Below are 16,701 nucleotides of genomic sequence, written 5' to 3' on the forward strand. Positions count from 1 at the left end.
AGTATAGTTAAAGAGGACTACAAAGGAGCGGATGGTGCTTACCGAAGATGGGCAGGAGCCTGGGTCAAGTTGGTTGGATGGATACATCTTCTCTCTCTCCCTTTCTCTCTCTCTCTCTCTACATCTCTCTCTGAATGTGTCTCCACTCTTCGGGATATTTGTATTGTACGTATTTATACACACTGTTTTTTTTCAAAATACATTTTCATATACTCAGAACACATGATTGTTCAATTAAATAATTACAATTTATACAAATAGTTGTCACCATTTTTTTTTTTTTTTTCTAATTCTTGAAAAATTTCGCTATATATATTTCTGATAATTTGTTTTTGCAATCGTTAATCTTAATATTTTTTCAAAACTTTTTTTTTTAATCCAAGTTTTAGATTTAAATCAATTTTTGAAAGGGAAAAAAGATGTTACAAATTTTTATATAATATTTTTTTTGAAAATTTAATAATGTAATTAAAAAAAATTTTAATTTTTGTTGTTTTTGTATGGAAAACTGAAAATCGAGAAAAATTGTATGACAAAAAAAAATACTTTACTGAAAGAAAAAACTAGGTAAAAGTTTTGTTCTCTTGTTTCATGAATTAAAGACTTGAAGATGTTGTTTTAATATTAAACACGCCTAGCTTTATTCAACAGTGTAATACATAATAGCAAAATTTTTTTTTTTGCTAAAGTACACGATGTATACGTTTTCGACTTTGTATGAAAGATTGCAAAGAAAACAGCGTTGACTAAATGTATGTATAATTGAAATAAACAATCTTTTATATCAAACCTTCTTCAACTTCGAGCTTACCTTTCGATCATGATTTCCCAACTAATTTTCTTTTCAAAAATAATTAATATTGAGACACGCTGCTTAAATCTGACATTATTGTTACACTATCTTCTATATTGTATATATATTTTTTTTATTTATATACAGATACAGAAATCCTGCAAAGAGAACCTCCAGTTTTTTTATTTTCCTTCATTTCCGCGAATCAATTATTTTTATATATAATAAAAAAATTAATTATAGTTTTAAAAAGTTAATTTCAACGACAGAAACTGGAGATTCACACAACAATCATTCAAATATCGGATCCATTATTATAATATGCAATTGTTCAATTTTCAAAACGTACGGCAATTTAATCATTAATATAATTATCAATTATCGTTACTAACATAATTACTAATTACTATTTTAAAAAAAATTACTAATTACTGTTAACAAATTTACAAATTACTGTTAACAATTATCAACGTCAATCAATTATTTTTTTTTACATAATTACTTATTATATAGTATAACTATTAATTAATATTAAAATAAAATTTAATGATTTATTAAGCAGAAGAAAAACTGATTGTGATTTTCAAATGTAAACCATACAATTAATATAGGGATATAATTAAATTTTTTTCAAATATAAGAAAGTGATTGACTAGTACCAGCTTTTAATGTACAATTTAAAGAGAAAACGTAAATCAGTGATTATTGAACAATCGGGTCCGATGTTTTAATAGAATCATTGTCAAAATATTTTTAATGGAGCTCGCACTGAAAATTCGACAAATACTATTTATATAAGTCATTGCAGTGGAGATTATTGACGCGACATTTTTCACGTATTATAATTGTTCTCGTTGCTATACGAGTCGCTATTGAGCACACGAAATCGATAATATTAATGAAATCTACACATAACTAACTTGACTTGTCTTTAATTCTATTCTTTTTTTCATAAAAAAAAATTGACTGTCTTTTACATTCAGATGCATTATCAAATGAATTTTGAATTAATAAATCTTGCATAATTAAAAAAGAATCTTCAAAAATTTCTAAAAAAAATTCTGATGGACACGGTCTTTATAATAATTTAATCAAAATTTACGCGAAATTCTTTATTTTTTTTTTCATTCTTCAAAAAAAGGATCAAACCCAAATATTGTAATTCTACATTAAATTTCAATTGAAAAATGATATACCTATTACAAAATTAGAGAGAAAAAAAAATGTGTTTTCACGTGTCGAGCTTTTTTTTTATTAGAACGATCTGAGTGGAGAGACACAAATTGATCTGTTTTGAATATACGGATACAATGCGCAATATTACGATTACAAATACAATATTATGAATATTATTCTTATTCTTATAGTTTAATTCCTACAATATAAATTGTATGTATGCTAGTAGATTATTTTCTAAATAATATTCTAATTTCGCCAATTCACGACAATGCAACCTTATTTTTTAATTTTATATGATAATAAGCTCTCCTAATTTCCCTTTTAAATATTAGGGACAACGCGCCACATCATTCAAACAGAATGTATTACAAATCAACGATCATGATTCCCTCTCTCTATACTTTCATCTTGATCCCGATTAACCAGACGAAAAACGCTGTTTCTTATTACAAAAAAAATAATAATAATTTAATCCCCTCTTTTCATATAGAAAAAACAATTTTTTTGATAATTTCAATAAAATTAATTTTGCTATAATTAAATTTATAAAAAATATTCCAATTGTCATGAAAGTCAGATTTTATCGAATGTTTAACGATCCCCCAAAAAAAACATGATTTCAGCGAAGATAGAAAAGATTATATTATATATATGACAAATTATTACAATCTACGTTTTTTTAACCCTCTTTCACGTATACTTTCTTTCAACTATTCGTTCATTCGTCACCACTTTTACGCTCGACTATCACAAAAAGGATTTATACATATATATATATATATATATGTATCAGAATACAAACTAATCTAACAAACTTGATTGAGAAGTTAATTGTATTTTTTTTCACAATTTATCATCATCATTATTAATAATAATAATATAAAAAAGACTCAATTTCTTTAGGAGCCAGCCACACAATTCTTTTCAAAATGAAAATTTCTCATCAAAAAAGCTTCTAAAAAAAATAATTCTACAAGACTATAAAAAAAAAGTCTTCTCGATTTATGAGGTAACTTGATGTTTATCCAAAAACAAAATTGCAGATATACAAAATAACAAAAAATTAAAAATAATTTAGACAGAAAAATATCTTTTAAAATTTTTATAAATATACAAAAAAAAAAAAATGAAAAAAAGATTTTAGAAACACAAACTTACAGGAAATAAGTTTTTTGTCCAAATAAATCTGTATCAAATATAAAAAAAGCTTTTCCGTCTAAATTCTTATAAAATAAACCAAGTTTTATAAAAAAAAAAATGTTTAGAAAAAAATCACATTTTCGATGAATACAACAAAAAAAGTTTCCTCATTCAAGTTTTTCCAATCCTCCATTTTCTTTTCTTTTTTTTTTTTTACGAAAAATAGCCATTTTTTGTGGCAAAATCTTGAGCTTCATTTGCATGAAAAAAAGTCAAAAAAATAATATTTTCTAATGTGGCTCCTATGGCAAAAAAAAAGATTTTTTTTTTTAAATTTCGCCCGATTACAATATGTAAACGTTTCGAGAATAACTTATGTATCGTACAAATTTAATGTGGCGGAAGCTCGACACGCTGTCTACGCAGACGACGTAGCTCCAATTTTCCTGTTATTTGCAAATTTCAGAGACAGGTGTTTATGCGTATCTAAAAGTTACGCATTCATTAAACGCAACAAAAAGTAGCTCTGCTGGCAAACTATCTACAAAGTAGCAAAATTCTCCAATAGTTTATGTTTGTCTATTTTCATGTATTTATGTAACTCGAATTTATTTCTCATTCAGAAACTTATTCAATAAAATATGCAGTAAATTAAAATGTTCTACTAATTTTTTTTTACAATAAAGAAAATGAATTGTTTTTTAATTTTTTTGTAAATAAAATTGAAATACAAATTTTTAACAAATGTTAATTAATAAAGAATTTATTTTTCTACAACTTGGAGAATATTAATAAAAATATTATTATGCATTTTATCAATATAATAATTTGTATTATTATCAATAAATAAGAGAATTTATTTACCAAATAAATTTCTGAATAGAGAATTTATTCATTTACGCACAGTATAAAAATTTCACCCGAGTGCATTTAGAAAAGAACGAACCTTTTGTAAACGAGGATCTATAGAAATGTTTTTTTTTTTTATATAAACGATACTTATTAAAAATTAATTCCATGATACTAACCAATTAAAATTAATTAGCTAATAATTATCGAATTTTCTCTCGAGGAACGAGAGATGTTTAAGGCCATGTGTTAGTCAGGTAGCGCTGTCATTCTTCACAAACTACAGAAAATAATGTATTGAATCTGAGAATCGTTTAATTAGTCAAAATCGCTTCAAAAATTTTGGAAACAAAATTAATTTTTGTAAGATTTTTAAATTTTGATCTAATTTAACGATTCAGTTATCAATTCCCTGATTTTTATTTTAGAATTTTGTTTGGAAAAGGAAATAACACATGCCCTTAATCATCCCACCGCTGTCACGTTAATTTCGATTGGTTAATTGGATTTTTTTTTTCTTTTAGCTAACAGAGCTACTTTTTCACGTGATGCTGTTTAATTGTGACGTCTCGCAGATTGTCTTATTAACAGCGATGTCGTCATTGTCCAATGTTTCGTGGATATTTCAGTACGGATTGTACTTGGTTCGTTCGGACTTGAATTTACCACTTTCTGTTGGTCCTGGTGCACTTGGACTTCGTAATCGTGGCGTGAATGGTTTATGCGAACGATGTACACCAGTTGTTTGTACTGGTAGCGCGGTTGCTGCGGCGCTGGCGGCACCACCTAGTAATTCCGTGAGCCCGCCAAGAGCTGTGAGACTAGATAGGGCGTTGAGGGCACCTGGCTTGCTTAACAGCTGTGCCAATGGGATGGCGCTGGCCAAAGGAGAGGCAGTGGTAGTAGTGGTAGAGGGAGAAGCACTGGCCCCGGATGCCCCGGGAGTGGTACCGCTGCCAGGGGTTTGGGTATTTTGGGCCTCTAGATTAGCTTTCTGCAGTTCGACACTGGGGAACAGACATAAATTGTAAAAGGTCAGGGCAGGATGTCATCAGTTATGTGATATTTAACACAGAGCAAAAAAAAAAAACAAACAAAAATTGGATTCAGATGAAATTAATCAAAAAATAACAATAAATAATCTAAAAAAAAAGAACATAATAAAATTAATGAAAAAAATTAACAAATACAAAAAATAAAATTAAAAAACAGAAAAAAATAAAATTACAATATACTGAAAAAACAGAAAATTAAGTACAGAATAAAGAAAAAGGCAAAAGAATAAGTAAACAGATAATAAAACTAATTAACAAAGAAAATGAAAAATTAATAAAAATATATATATATTATATATAGGTAGAAAGAAATAATTATTGTAATGTGCAATGTGATCTGGTCACGTGCGCTGGGGAGCGTGACGACGGCTAGTGGGATTGACGGTAATAGGAAACGACGTCACTTTTATCACAAGCTGTGAACAATAATTTAAAAATAATCTCTCTTTCAATGGAAGTATTTTTTTCTCATTCCTTTTGTTAATTTTATATCATTACTATTTTTTTTTTTTTTTTTAAATAAATTGTCAACAGCTTGTGAAAGTCGCTGAGAAAGCGACAAGGAGGCAAGGATGCGGCTCTCAAGACAATCGGAACAAAAAGGAAATCCATTATTTTTTCTTGAGGATTTTTGTTTAATGACTGTTAATTACTACCAAAGCATTTTTTTTTTCAAATCATTTCCCGATTTTTCTTTTTTGAAAAAAAATAAGCCAGATCCCTGCCGTGCAAAAAGAGGGGGATTTTTAAAGTAAATAAATGCATGATGTGCACTCTGCCAGAAATTATAATCTGTCAAAAGGAAATAAAATAAAAAGAATTTTAAAATAAAAAGATTTCTTTCTTTTTTTATTTATTACAAAAAAAAACAAAATTTTAAGTATAAAAAAAATTAAAACGACAAATTTTTAAAAATTAATTTTTTGAAAAAAAAATGAATAATTTATGTGGATGGACAGATTTGGTGATCGGACAGAGTGCAAGTCATGCAATTTGGGAGTGCTGGGACAATAATGTAATTTATACGATGATAAAAAAGTTATGGTAAATAGAAATATCGGGATGATGGCGTTCATTCGCAGTTATGCAGTAGTAAATGTGAGTGACAATCTGGAATAAAATATATAATGGATTATAATTATAACGTGGATAGTGTGCTGTAGTATGGGAGTTGGTCCTTTTGCATTGTGAAATGATTGTAGGCGATTTTTTTTTTTCAACATGAATTTACATCTCTCTACATTTTTCATTCTCTCTTTCTCTCTCTTTCTCACTATCTCTCTTTATCGTTGGATTTAACTTTTCAAGGATAAAATATTGTCGAGGAAGAAAGCGTGAAAAGAATAAACAAAAATATACAAACATGTGTTATTACAAAATTATGTAAATTCAATAATTAATGCGAGAATTCAGAGACAACATATATTAAAAATTATGTAAAAAGTATAACAAAAATGATAAATTTGGAAAAATTAAATTTTATTTTCAATATTAATCAAATAAATTTTTAATTTTAATTGAATGATTATTTTTTGAGTTATGGTTTTATGTTGCTATTAAAATCAACGTTGGCTGTGAATTGTCACAAGGTGCATTTCTACCTTTTGCAAAGCGTTATATTTGTACATTTAAAGCAGTTACTACAATTTTCTATTTACACTAAATTTTCTATTTTTTTATTTCATGTTTATAAAAAATTCACCTTTCTTTTTGTTACAAAAAAATATCTACAATCTAAACTTTAAAATAAATTATATAAAATTTTTAAATATTTCATTAACTTTGGAGATCAATTAAAAAATTAAATTAACTAATTAATTAAAATATTACGTTAAAATTTCTGGAATTTAATTTTGATAATAAACTGATAATTAAATAATAATGCATTATGCAAACTATTTTCAAAAACAATTAAATAGCTATTTTTTTTTTCTATCAAAAAATTTCTACATATAAAATAAATGATAAAGAAACAATAGAAAAAGCAACAAAAGGCCTCCAACGAAGGGAAACGATCCGGGAGGTTAATCTACAAGCTTTTTCCTTACTATCAAGTTACGACCATTTTGTGTCAGGCCAAGATAAAAACAAGCATTCAAGAAAAAGTGGCCAAACACCTGTTTTATTCTCCCCAAGTTGATCATCTGTTTTATTACGATTTTCACCCAACAATTATACTATTATTCAATTATATCTTTTTTTCTCTTAAAAAAAATTGGATATATTTAATTAAATAAATAATATTTTGGTAGTAAATAAAAAAATATATTTGCAAAATATTGTAAGGAAAAAAATCAGTACTCAAGCTTTAACAATTATTTTCTTTAAATCATGAATTTGTGTTCTTAAGAAGATTGATTCATTGGAAGCCTCTTGAAGGGGAGAAAACCAAACCAATTAAATACAAAGAAAGGGAATTTGTGATGTGTCGTTTGGGACAAATGTCCAGGTATTTTGTCTTAGAAGAGAGAAAAAGTGTGAGAAAAAAAAGAGAGAGAGAGTGAGTGACATGGGGAGAGAAACAACAAAGTCAGAAGTATTTTAAAATAAATTTTGATAAATTTTAAATTTATAATTTAATTAAAGTTGCTAGATAAAATATCAAAAATGTATAACTTCAATTACTCAGTTAATTTGTGATACAAAATTTTTATATTAAAAAAAGTTATATATATTTTGAATTTGTTTTTTCTTATTCATTTTTTTTTTAATTTAATCTATTAAAAGCAATCAAATTGAAATTTAAAAATATTAAAATCATTTAGATAGAAAATAAATTGAAATGAATACTTCTGACTTTGAAATTGAACGTTTCATTACTTGAAAGGACAGCCAGCGGCATTTTTTTTTTTTTTTTTTTTTTGGGAACAGATGTTGAAAAACGGAGTTGAATCTGCAGGATACTCAAGGTACTGGACCTGGAAAGCAGGACCTGGAAACAAAGGATTAAGAATTTCATCCTCTTGAATCACAAAATTGGACAATCTTTCTCGTTGGTTCCAAATTTTCCTTGGTGACACGTATTGTTTTTGGTAGCTGCATTTTTCGTACTATTACATCTCTTCGGCTGTATTAATTTCCATCTTAGTAACTAAAGAAGAATCCTCACCTGCTTTAATTTTTTTTTTTTGTAATTTAATTGGCATTAATGCCATTAACATTCGTCCTTTTTTTCATACACAATTTTACGTAAAACTCATTTTTCATATTCTTAAATAATGACGAAATGCCACACGAGAGAAATATCATTTATTTGTATTTAATATCAACATTATTTCAATTATTATTCTTCGAAAATGAATTATTGTAAATTTTCTCACTCTTTAATAAGTTATTATAAATTATTGTGTTACTAAGAAAATTTTAATTAGGTTAATTATTATTAATAATAAAAATGACAAATATTTAAAAATAAATTTTATTAAATAATTAAAATTATTTGCCGAAAAAAACTCTAGAACAAAATTTCTCTCAATGTGTAAATTCGTCAAGAAATCTCACGCAAAGTGAAACTAACTTTGTAGGATCGATTCGACGTGTTGTCTTCTTATATTCATTTTGAGATTTAATTTAAATACGAGAGTAATTTTAGACAGTAAAAAAAAAATTAAATAATTAAGAAAGAGCACGTCGAATAGAATTACCTCGAGGGCGCACGCAATCCGTTTTTCATACACACTTTTTTTTGGGAGAAGTAAAAAAAAGTCGTCGCTTTTGGCCTAAGGTAACACACATTTTGGCATTAAAAAAAAAATATGAGATTGAAAAAAGAAATTTTAGAATATTGACATTGGGCAGCAGAGACGGAGCAGAAGTAGAAAGAGACATATATATTTATATATACCTGTGCTTCGTTCTCAAAAGGGGGAGAACGAAAAACTTTGTTTGCATCTGAAAGCTGACCAACAGGAAATAATGCAATTCCTGACAGTCAATTTTCAAAGCCAAAGTGGTTTCGCAAAATGGATATATTAAAAAAAAAAAAAAAAGAAAAACACAAAGAACAAAAAGAAGATTTATATATTATGAAGAAAATAAGAAAGAATATTCGAGTTTGTTGTTTTCTTTCTTTCTTCTTCTTTGTTTTTTTTTTTTTTAACTAATAGTAATATAACTTACCTCATATTGATGAGATATTGTGCCAGCGCTACAGAATCTGGATTTCCGGTGATTGTGATCGTACGATCTGTAGCACCACCCTCTCTCTCCTCGCAATTGCTGATTCTGATCATAGCTCCGGAGATTTGACGAATCTCTGCGATCTTGGTTCCAGCTTTTCCAATGATACAGCCAATCAATTCATTAGGCACAGTCATTTCGTGCGTTTGGTTGTTGGCTGCTGGCTGCTGTCTATTTGTGTTACTGGTCCGTAACTGACTTCCGGCTAAAGCCGCCAGCGCTATTTAAAAACAATAGTCCATATTTTAGAAAATAACTCCTTAATTAAATTATTTCTGATTAAAGTAAAAAAAAAAATGAAATCAATTTTTCTTTTCTAGAACTATGATGATCAATCGATTTTTAATAATTTACAATTTCACAACAATATTGATAAAAAAATTTAAAAATTAAATTAGAAATCGAATTTTTGTCAATTTGAAAATATTTCTTTAATTAAGATTTAATTTTCTGACGATGATTATTGTATTTCAGTTTCCATTTCTGAAATAGAGTTTGTTTTTATTATTAGTATATTATTTTTTAAAATCAAACTGACAGTGATATAAGCGAATGAAGAATTAAAAAAAAAAAAAAAGTTCCCGAGTAATTTCATTTTCATATAGGTCACATTAATGGACAATAGAATGCCCACTAAAAACAGGTCAATTCTATAAATGCTTTCAGAAAATTAACATGATTAAATTGATAAATGTAAAAGTAAAATTCCCCTTATAAAAATTTGTTTCAAAACATCTAAAGTAATTTCTAATCCAAACTATATTATTATTTGTTGTAAACAATTTTCATAAATTAAATAACTAAATCTTGAAAATTAGAAAAAATTCTCTTACCAGCTGGATTCAGTCCACCAGTGTTAGCGGGTGTTGCTAAACCTCCAAGACCCAAGGCTGCTAATCCGGCTAAAGGACTACTTCCAAGTTTGCCCATCTGTAACAAATACGAACATGTCCACGGCTCAGCGCATACCAATTAAGTGTCTTTAAACAAATTTTGAGGAAATTGACCTACATTATCCTGTCTGCTTTCTCGCTCGTCACTTATAATTTAATTACTATAAATATATTAGCGACAATTAATTATTGTTTCAATGACACAACGATAAAAATTCTCGAGTTTTGAAAAAAGAAAAAAAAAATGACACCTTCATTTTTTCTCTCGCTCGTGTCGTCTCTCACGATCGATAAAGGTTTAGCATTCTGTTTTATTAAGGCTATTTTTATTTTAAAACATAAAATAGAACTTTATAAAGATAGAATTTCATTTAATTTCCAATAAAAACAAATATCAGAGGTTAATTTCTTTTTGAATTTTATAATTAAAAAAATATATACATTAACTTGATATATCTATTCTTTTTTTTCTATATATTAAAAACTTTAACTTCGGGACTTTTCTCGTTTGATCAAACCTTCAGAAAAGTTTCGATTGCCAAAGTCTCAAAAAGACAGGTACGAGTGAGAAACGTTTACGTTCTAAAGCAATCGGAAAACTTCTTTAACAAGAGTGTTTCCTTTTCTTTAAGAACATCCATTTAACGTTTAGCAATATTTCTTCCGGCCAATGACCATTCAATTTTCTTTTTATAACAATTTAACATTACTTTTTTTTCTTCATAAAAAATTTTTTCATAAATTCTTATGATTTTTTTCTTTCTCATCTTATAAATTATCTTGACTTTTATTTTAAAGGGAGAATTTTTTTTTTTAGTATTTTATTTATAAATTTTATAAAAAGAGGAAAAAAGAGATAAAAAAAAACATCACTGTCCTTTGTCAATAATGTAGAGAACCATCAAGACTTTACCAACTTGAAAATGCGGCAGTTTCGAGACCGCCATTAATAAAACAGATGCCCAGGTCTCCTATATATATATACTCAGTTTTCGTTCTCGAGGATGCGAGCGAAATATTCGTTTATTTTCTCTGGTTTCGAGCACATTATTATATATCTATCACTCGTTTTTGTCATTGATGAGATTCACGAAGGAACATTGAGTAAAAAAAAAATTTTATTTCCTTACTCAAGTCCTTCGTTACATCAACGACAAATTTTTATTCTCTCTCAAAAAAAAAAGGATTTTACTTATTTGCAACTGTCATTTTAATGAAATTTATAAAGACGACAGTTTGTACCTACATCGTAACTTTTATTCACTGGAGAAAATATATGAAAAAAGGATAAAATACTTCATTAAGTGTGTTTTACAGATTAATTCCAGCTCATCTTCTGGCGATTATTTGGATCACTGGAGGAAACTGGCAAATGGATTTCTAGGGCCTTTATTATCTAAAGAAAAAAAATTTAATTCAAATTTTTTAGAATCTTTAATCATATTCATCAGCCCACATGATATTTATTTATAGAAACTCCACTTTTATAAATTATGACTCGCAAAATAACGTCGAGACATTTTATTATTCAATTTCTATTTTTTTATTTTAAATTTATATATTTAATAAAATTATATTAAAGACTTAAAAAAAAATATTAAAAACATGTTTAAAATAAAATAAAAAATTATTTAACACTGCGAAAACTATTTTTTTTTTTTTTTAATAGAAGTTTTTCAATAAATCAACGATAGTTTGAAACTTGATCTTCACCTTTAAGGAAAAAAGAAATCCACATTTGACGTGATTTTTATCTGAGAACAAGATCTCGTTTAAAATTACTTCAAATAATGCAAAAGAAAAGTTTTTAGATTTTGTGATTAGTTTAAATTTTCAGAAAAGTTTAAACTAGATTATTGTTTTTAGAAAGAAATTATTCGCTTTTTTTTTTTTTTTTTGCAAACGAAAGTTGAATCTATTTTGAAACGCGCGCAACTACATCGTGCGCGTTGCACTAAAAGTGGGCTATCGATCATTTGACTAAGCTTGGCCCTATGGTCTCGTCAGCAGTTTTCAGTGATGCACGACCTCCGAATATACATATTTTTACTTAAACATATGACTAAATATCGGTTAACCTGAAAATTCGATTTTCCACAAATATTATTAAATTCTTCGAGCTTTTCTTTACTGCTTTTTTTTTTTTTTTAATATTTCGAAATACCTAGTAATCAAAAATAAATTTTGTATTTTTTATTATTACGAATTACTGAATAGTAATGAAAAAAACCTTCTTTAAATAAATCAAAATTAATTTTTCCGATTTCTATTATTCATTTGGAGTAGATCAAGTTTAAAAAAATATTAATTTAATTTTTTTGCAAGTTTTTGCTATTTTTAAAAATAAATCAAACAAGCCATGAATTTATAAATATATATCAGCATAAATGAGCAAAATATAAATAAATGTGAATTCACGATATAAATTTTCATAATTATAAAACCTTGGTTTATAAAATTAATACAATAAAAAAAAAAAAAGATCGAAAATACCTATTTTTAATAATTAATATATTCATAATGAATTTAAATATTTAAAATAATATTTCATTTGTATTAAATTAATTAAGAGCTTGAAATAATATACGAATATCAGTCTGACCTATTATAATTACATATATATGTAAAAATAATAAAACATTAAACTGATGTACAATTAATAAATTAAACTGATATTTTTATATTATTTCAATTTTAAATATAATTAATATCACAAATAATATTTTATACGTATGTATATCATGTGGGCCAATTTATATAAAACCAACGATGAAAAATTTCCAATTATGAAAGCATTTTTCTAAATAAATTATTAATTAATTAATTAAAATTTCTTTCTATAGGAGATATATACTTTTAATTATCGCGTTCAACAAAGCGAATTAAATTAGTTTGTCAACAGTGACATGAAATAGAAATTAATAATTTACTTTGCTTCTATATATAAAATAATGATTATTATAAATAGTATATATATATATATATATAAAAGAGAACTTATTATGTCTCCTAAAAAGAGTAAAATGTAAAATATAATGAAAACCTGATTGCTCGTTTACTTTGAATTAGACGGAAATGAGGTGAATGATAAAGTGAAGGGAAATTATGAATCTAAGAAATCAAAAGAGATTTACAATCATTAACTTCATATAAAACGATTAGAGTTTTCTCTTATAAATTTATAATTATACACAATTGCAGTATATGTAAATAAAAATAATAATTTGTAAAATAAATTTTTTAAATACTAGATAAAATAGTATAAATTTTCTTGTATGTAAAATCTCTTTATTTTTTTAGATTCACGAGAAGAACGATAAAGGATCCATCTTTTTTTTTTTTGAAACGACCATAAAAATTCAATAAATATTTCTGATCTAATCTAAATTATCTAAAAATGTCTAGTAAAAATTTTCTTAAATAAGAATTTTTTTTATAATAAGCTTAGGGGATGATGTTTCTATAGGACGTCTCTCTAGACAAAATGTGACGAGACGTGAATTTCGTCTAAAAAAAAATTTTATATTTTTACTTTTAAGGGCAGCCCACCCTCGCGCAAACTCCTCGCTAATCGATGCTAAGTGACAAAAGCCATGCCAGTAAAGGTTCTAAAGGTGTCAACTCATAATAATTGTAAGAAACAGGATATAGATAATTATCTAGAAAGAAAGAAAGAGTGAGTAAGAAAAAGAGAGTGAGAAAAAAGCGAATAACTAATTTTTCATTTTAATATTGCAAAGTTGAAAAAATTGAGCATAGAAAAAAATAATTTTTAATTCAAATATTTTTTTTTTCTTCTTTTAATGCTTGAAATGATAAAATTACAAATCCCTGAATTTAGATGAATTAACAGCTCGCTTGTATTCCGAGCTTTGATTACATATTCAATTAATTAGCAAAACTAATTAATTAAACAGTACCAGGAGTCAGCTCAAACTTTCAAATGTGAATTTCCATTTGTATGTAAATATATAATATTACGTGTAAATATTGAATATTGACTAGTAACTCACTGCTAAATGTATTGATGTTACAATTTTTTCAACTTGTGAAAAAAAGAGAAAGAGAAATAGAGAGAGATAAAGAGGGATAAAAATTAAAAATTTATGTTAAGCTAAGCTTTACAATGTCCAAAGATTATAAAAAAAAAAAAAAAAAAAAAAAAAACTACACCGAGAGATGTGTTGTTTTTTTGTTTATTAAATCATTATATATATACGTGCGTTTGCTAAGTGGTTGACTTCAGGAAATGGATGATTGAACGTTGATGAATTCTGACGGGGACTTTGAATAGCGATGCATGATTTGCGAATTAATTCCTATAATTTGATGATTATTGTATTATTTTAAAAATGACTGATCAAAAATTATCATGGAAATTTTAACACAAAATTTTAAAATAATAAAAATAATTCAATTTTTAGAATAAAATAAACTTTTACAATTAAATTAATTTTTTTTATTATCTTACCAAAAAAAATTGCAATTATTCGAAATCTAGAAAATAAAAAAATTTTATTAAAAAATTCATCAAATTACGGAAATCCTATTTTTGAAATTTTTTGTCCCATAATTAATTTAAGAAGCGGTTTTTAATTATTATTATTATTTGTTTTAAAAAAATTACCGTTTTCATTTAACGAAATAGAAGGGGATGTAAGAAGCGAGACAATTAAAAAAAAAGGCTGCGTAAAAATTGTCAACAAATCAAATAGTTTCGATTGAGGGAAACTTTTATTGATTTTGATGACTAGCTCATTTTATGATGTAAAAAGAAAGAAAATAAAAAAAAATATATAAAAGGGACATTTTTGTTAGGACTGCAGAGATATTGCAACGAAAAGTTTTATCATTTAATATCACTTAGTACAAAGTTAATAAACTGTTGCTGGGTGAGGAAAACGAGGATTTAATTTTTGGGAGTGCCAGAAGAATACGAAGAAAGTATATAAAGCTGAGAGAAAAGGATTTTGAGTATATAACTAGTTCCAAAGAAGTTACTTTTTTCCCAATTTTTTTTTTTTTTTTTGAACATCTTTGGAACTTTTGGATTGCACCACATATTAATGAAAATTTTAAATAAGTTAAATATACTATTCCAAAAAAAAGTTTTAGTGCGACTTCATTTAGTTAAAATGGTGCAATCACATATTTTTAAATATTATGTAGAAAGCTTTTCTTCTTTAATAATAAAAAAAGCGTGTGAATGACAATTGTGTAGAATTTAATTGACAATCTTTCGTCAATTTTTAAAAAATCAAGTTTTTTCGACAGTTAATAGAATTCATAACCTCACGATTAGAGAATCAATTTTTTAATTGTGCACACAATTAATTATTTACTTTTGAAAAAATACATTTTGCTTTTAAATTTAACTAAAACAATTTTTCTTCTTATTAATGAAAAAAAAATATTTTTAATTAATAAAAAATTTTTTTTTTGAAAAGTAAATAATTATTAGAGCTATTGCACAATTATTCTTATGTTCGCAGATATTCTGAGTAAAATCGTAGTGTTCTTCGGGCAAGTTTTTTTTTTGCAGTTTGGTTAGAAAAAAAATAAAGAGAAAAAAAGCTCATAACTAAAGCTACCTTTCCTCGTGCCATGCATCATATGTTATTCGATTACATATCGAGTCAACCTTTACCCTCTCTTTTTATTTATTTTTTTTTTTTCGTTTGACCGACTTTGAAAAATGCTCCTCGTTTTATTTATTATTTATTGTTGTATATCCGGATGAAGAAATACGAGTGGATTTCGAATTTCTATTTCAGTGTCTTCCTGTGAAAAGTATATTTTCAGGATTACAGTTGAAAGATTATCTATTGAAATTGTATTTTCCAACTTTACTCACAGACTATATGTTAAATTTAAAAAAAAAAAAATGTAATTTAAAAATACATACATTTTATCAATACTACAGTAAAAATAAAATAATATTTAAACTGATTGCTATATTTAATTTGCTAAGTAAATAATTTGTATTAAATAATCATCTAAGCACTTTTAATGAAATTTCCATACTTTTCACTAATTTAAAGTGCAAACTATGTCGAAACACAAATTTATTCCCCTGGGTAATTCTTTATGAAAGCCAATAATTTTCCACTGTTTGTTTTACCTTCATAAAGAATTATTAATTAGTATGCAATTTATTATTAATTGTTAGACATTCTTTTTTTCAAAATCCACTCGCATATTCAAATACAGTTATTTCTTGATCAATTAAAAATCATCATTAATACAAAAACAATTTTTGACTATAATAATTAATAAAAAAAAACAAAATTTTTTATTTTAAATAATAAAAAAAAAAATATTTTAAAATGAAAAATCTAAAAAATTAAAATAATAATTTAAAATGAAAAAAAGGACTAATTTAAGTAATGATGATTTTCAATTGATAACGTCATAACGGTAAATTTAGAAAAGAAATTTATGAATTTTAATGCATTTCAAAATTAAAATTAAATTAAATTTAATTGAAGTTTAATGTTCTAAATGTTAAATTATCCGCCTCGAGGAATTCGATTGAGTCGATTGTAAAATTGAAAAACTTGTAATATAAGAAGAAATATTCTTAGGACTCTATGTAAAAGCTTGTTAAGAGACT

General features: G+C 25.9%; 1 protein-coding gene across 5 annotated transcripts in view; it reads right to left on the reverse strand.

Annotated features, from left to right (window-relative positions):
* LOC127278816 (poly(rC)-binding protein 3) overlaps positions 1–16,701 on the reverse strand; it is a 123,259-nt gene that overhangs the window by 15,300 nt on the left and 91,258 nt on the right. For 4 of the 5 annotated variants that reach the window (XM_051300724.1, XM_051300722.1, XM_051300721.1 and 1 more), the window contains 3 exons: positions 10,029–10,125; positions 9,136–9,415; positions 612–4,968 (listed from right to left, as the gene is read on the reverse strand). In XM_051300724.1, coding sequence (XP_051156681.1) covers positions 4,587–4,968; positions 9,136–9,415; positions 10,029–10,125 — 759 coding nt within the window. In that variant the 3' untranslated portion in view covers positions 612–4,586. Of the gene's footprint in view, positions 1–611; positions 4,969–9,135; positions 9,416–10,028; positions 10,126–16,701 lie in introns of those variants that run through there. The other variant, XM_051300726.1, reaches the window with a different exon arrangement.

This window comes from Leptopilina boulardi, unplaced genomic scaffold (assembly GCF_019393585.1).
Source record: "Leptopilina boulardi isolate dan_hultmark-lab unplaced genomic scaffold, ZJU_Lbou_2.1 LbouV2_211, whole genome shotgun sequence".
Classification (NCBI taxonomy): domain Eukaryota; kingdom Metazoa; phylum Arthropoda; class Insecta; order Hymenoptera; family Figitidae; genus Leptopilina; species Leptopilina boulardi.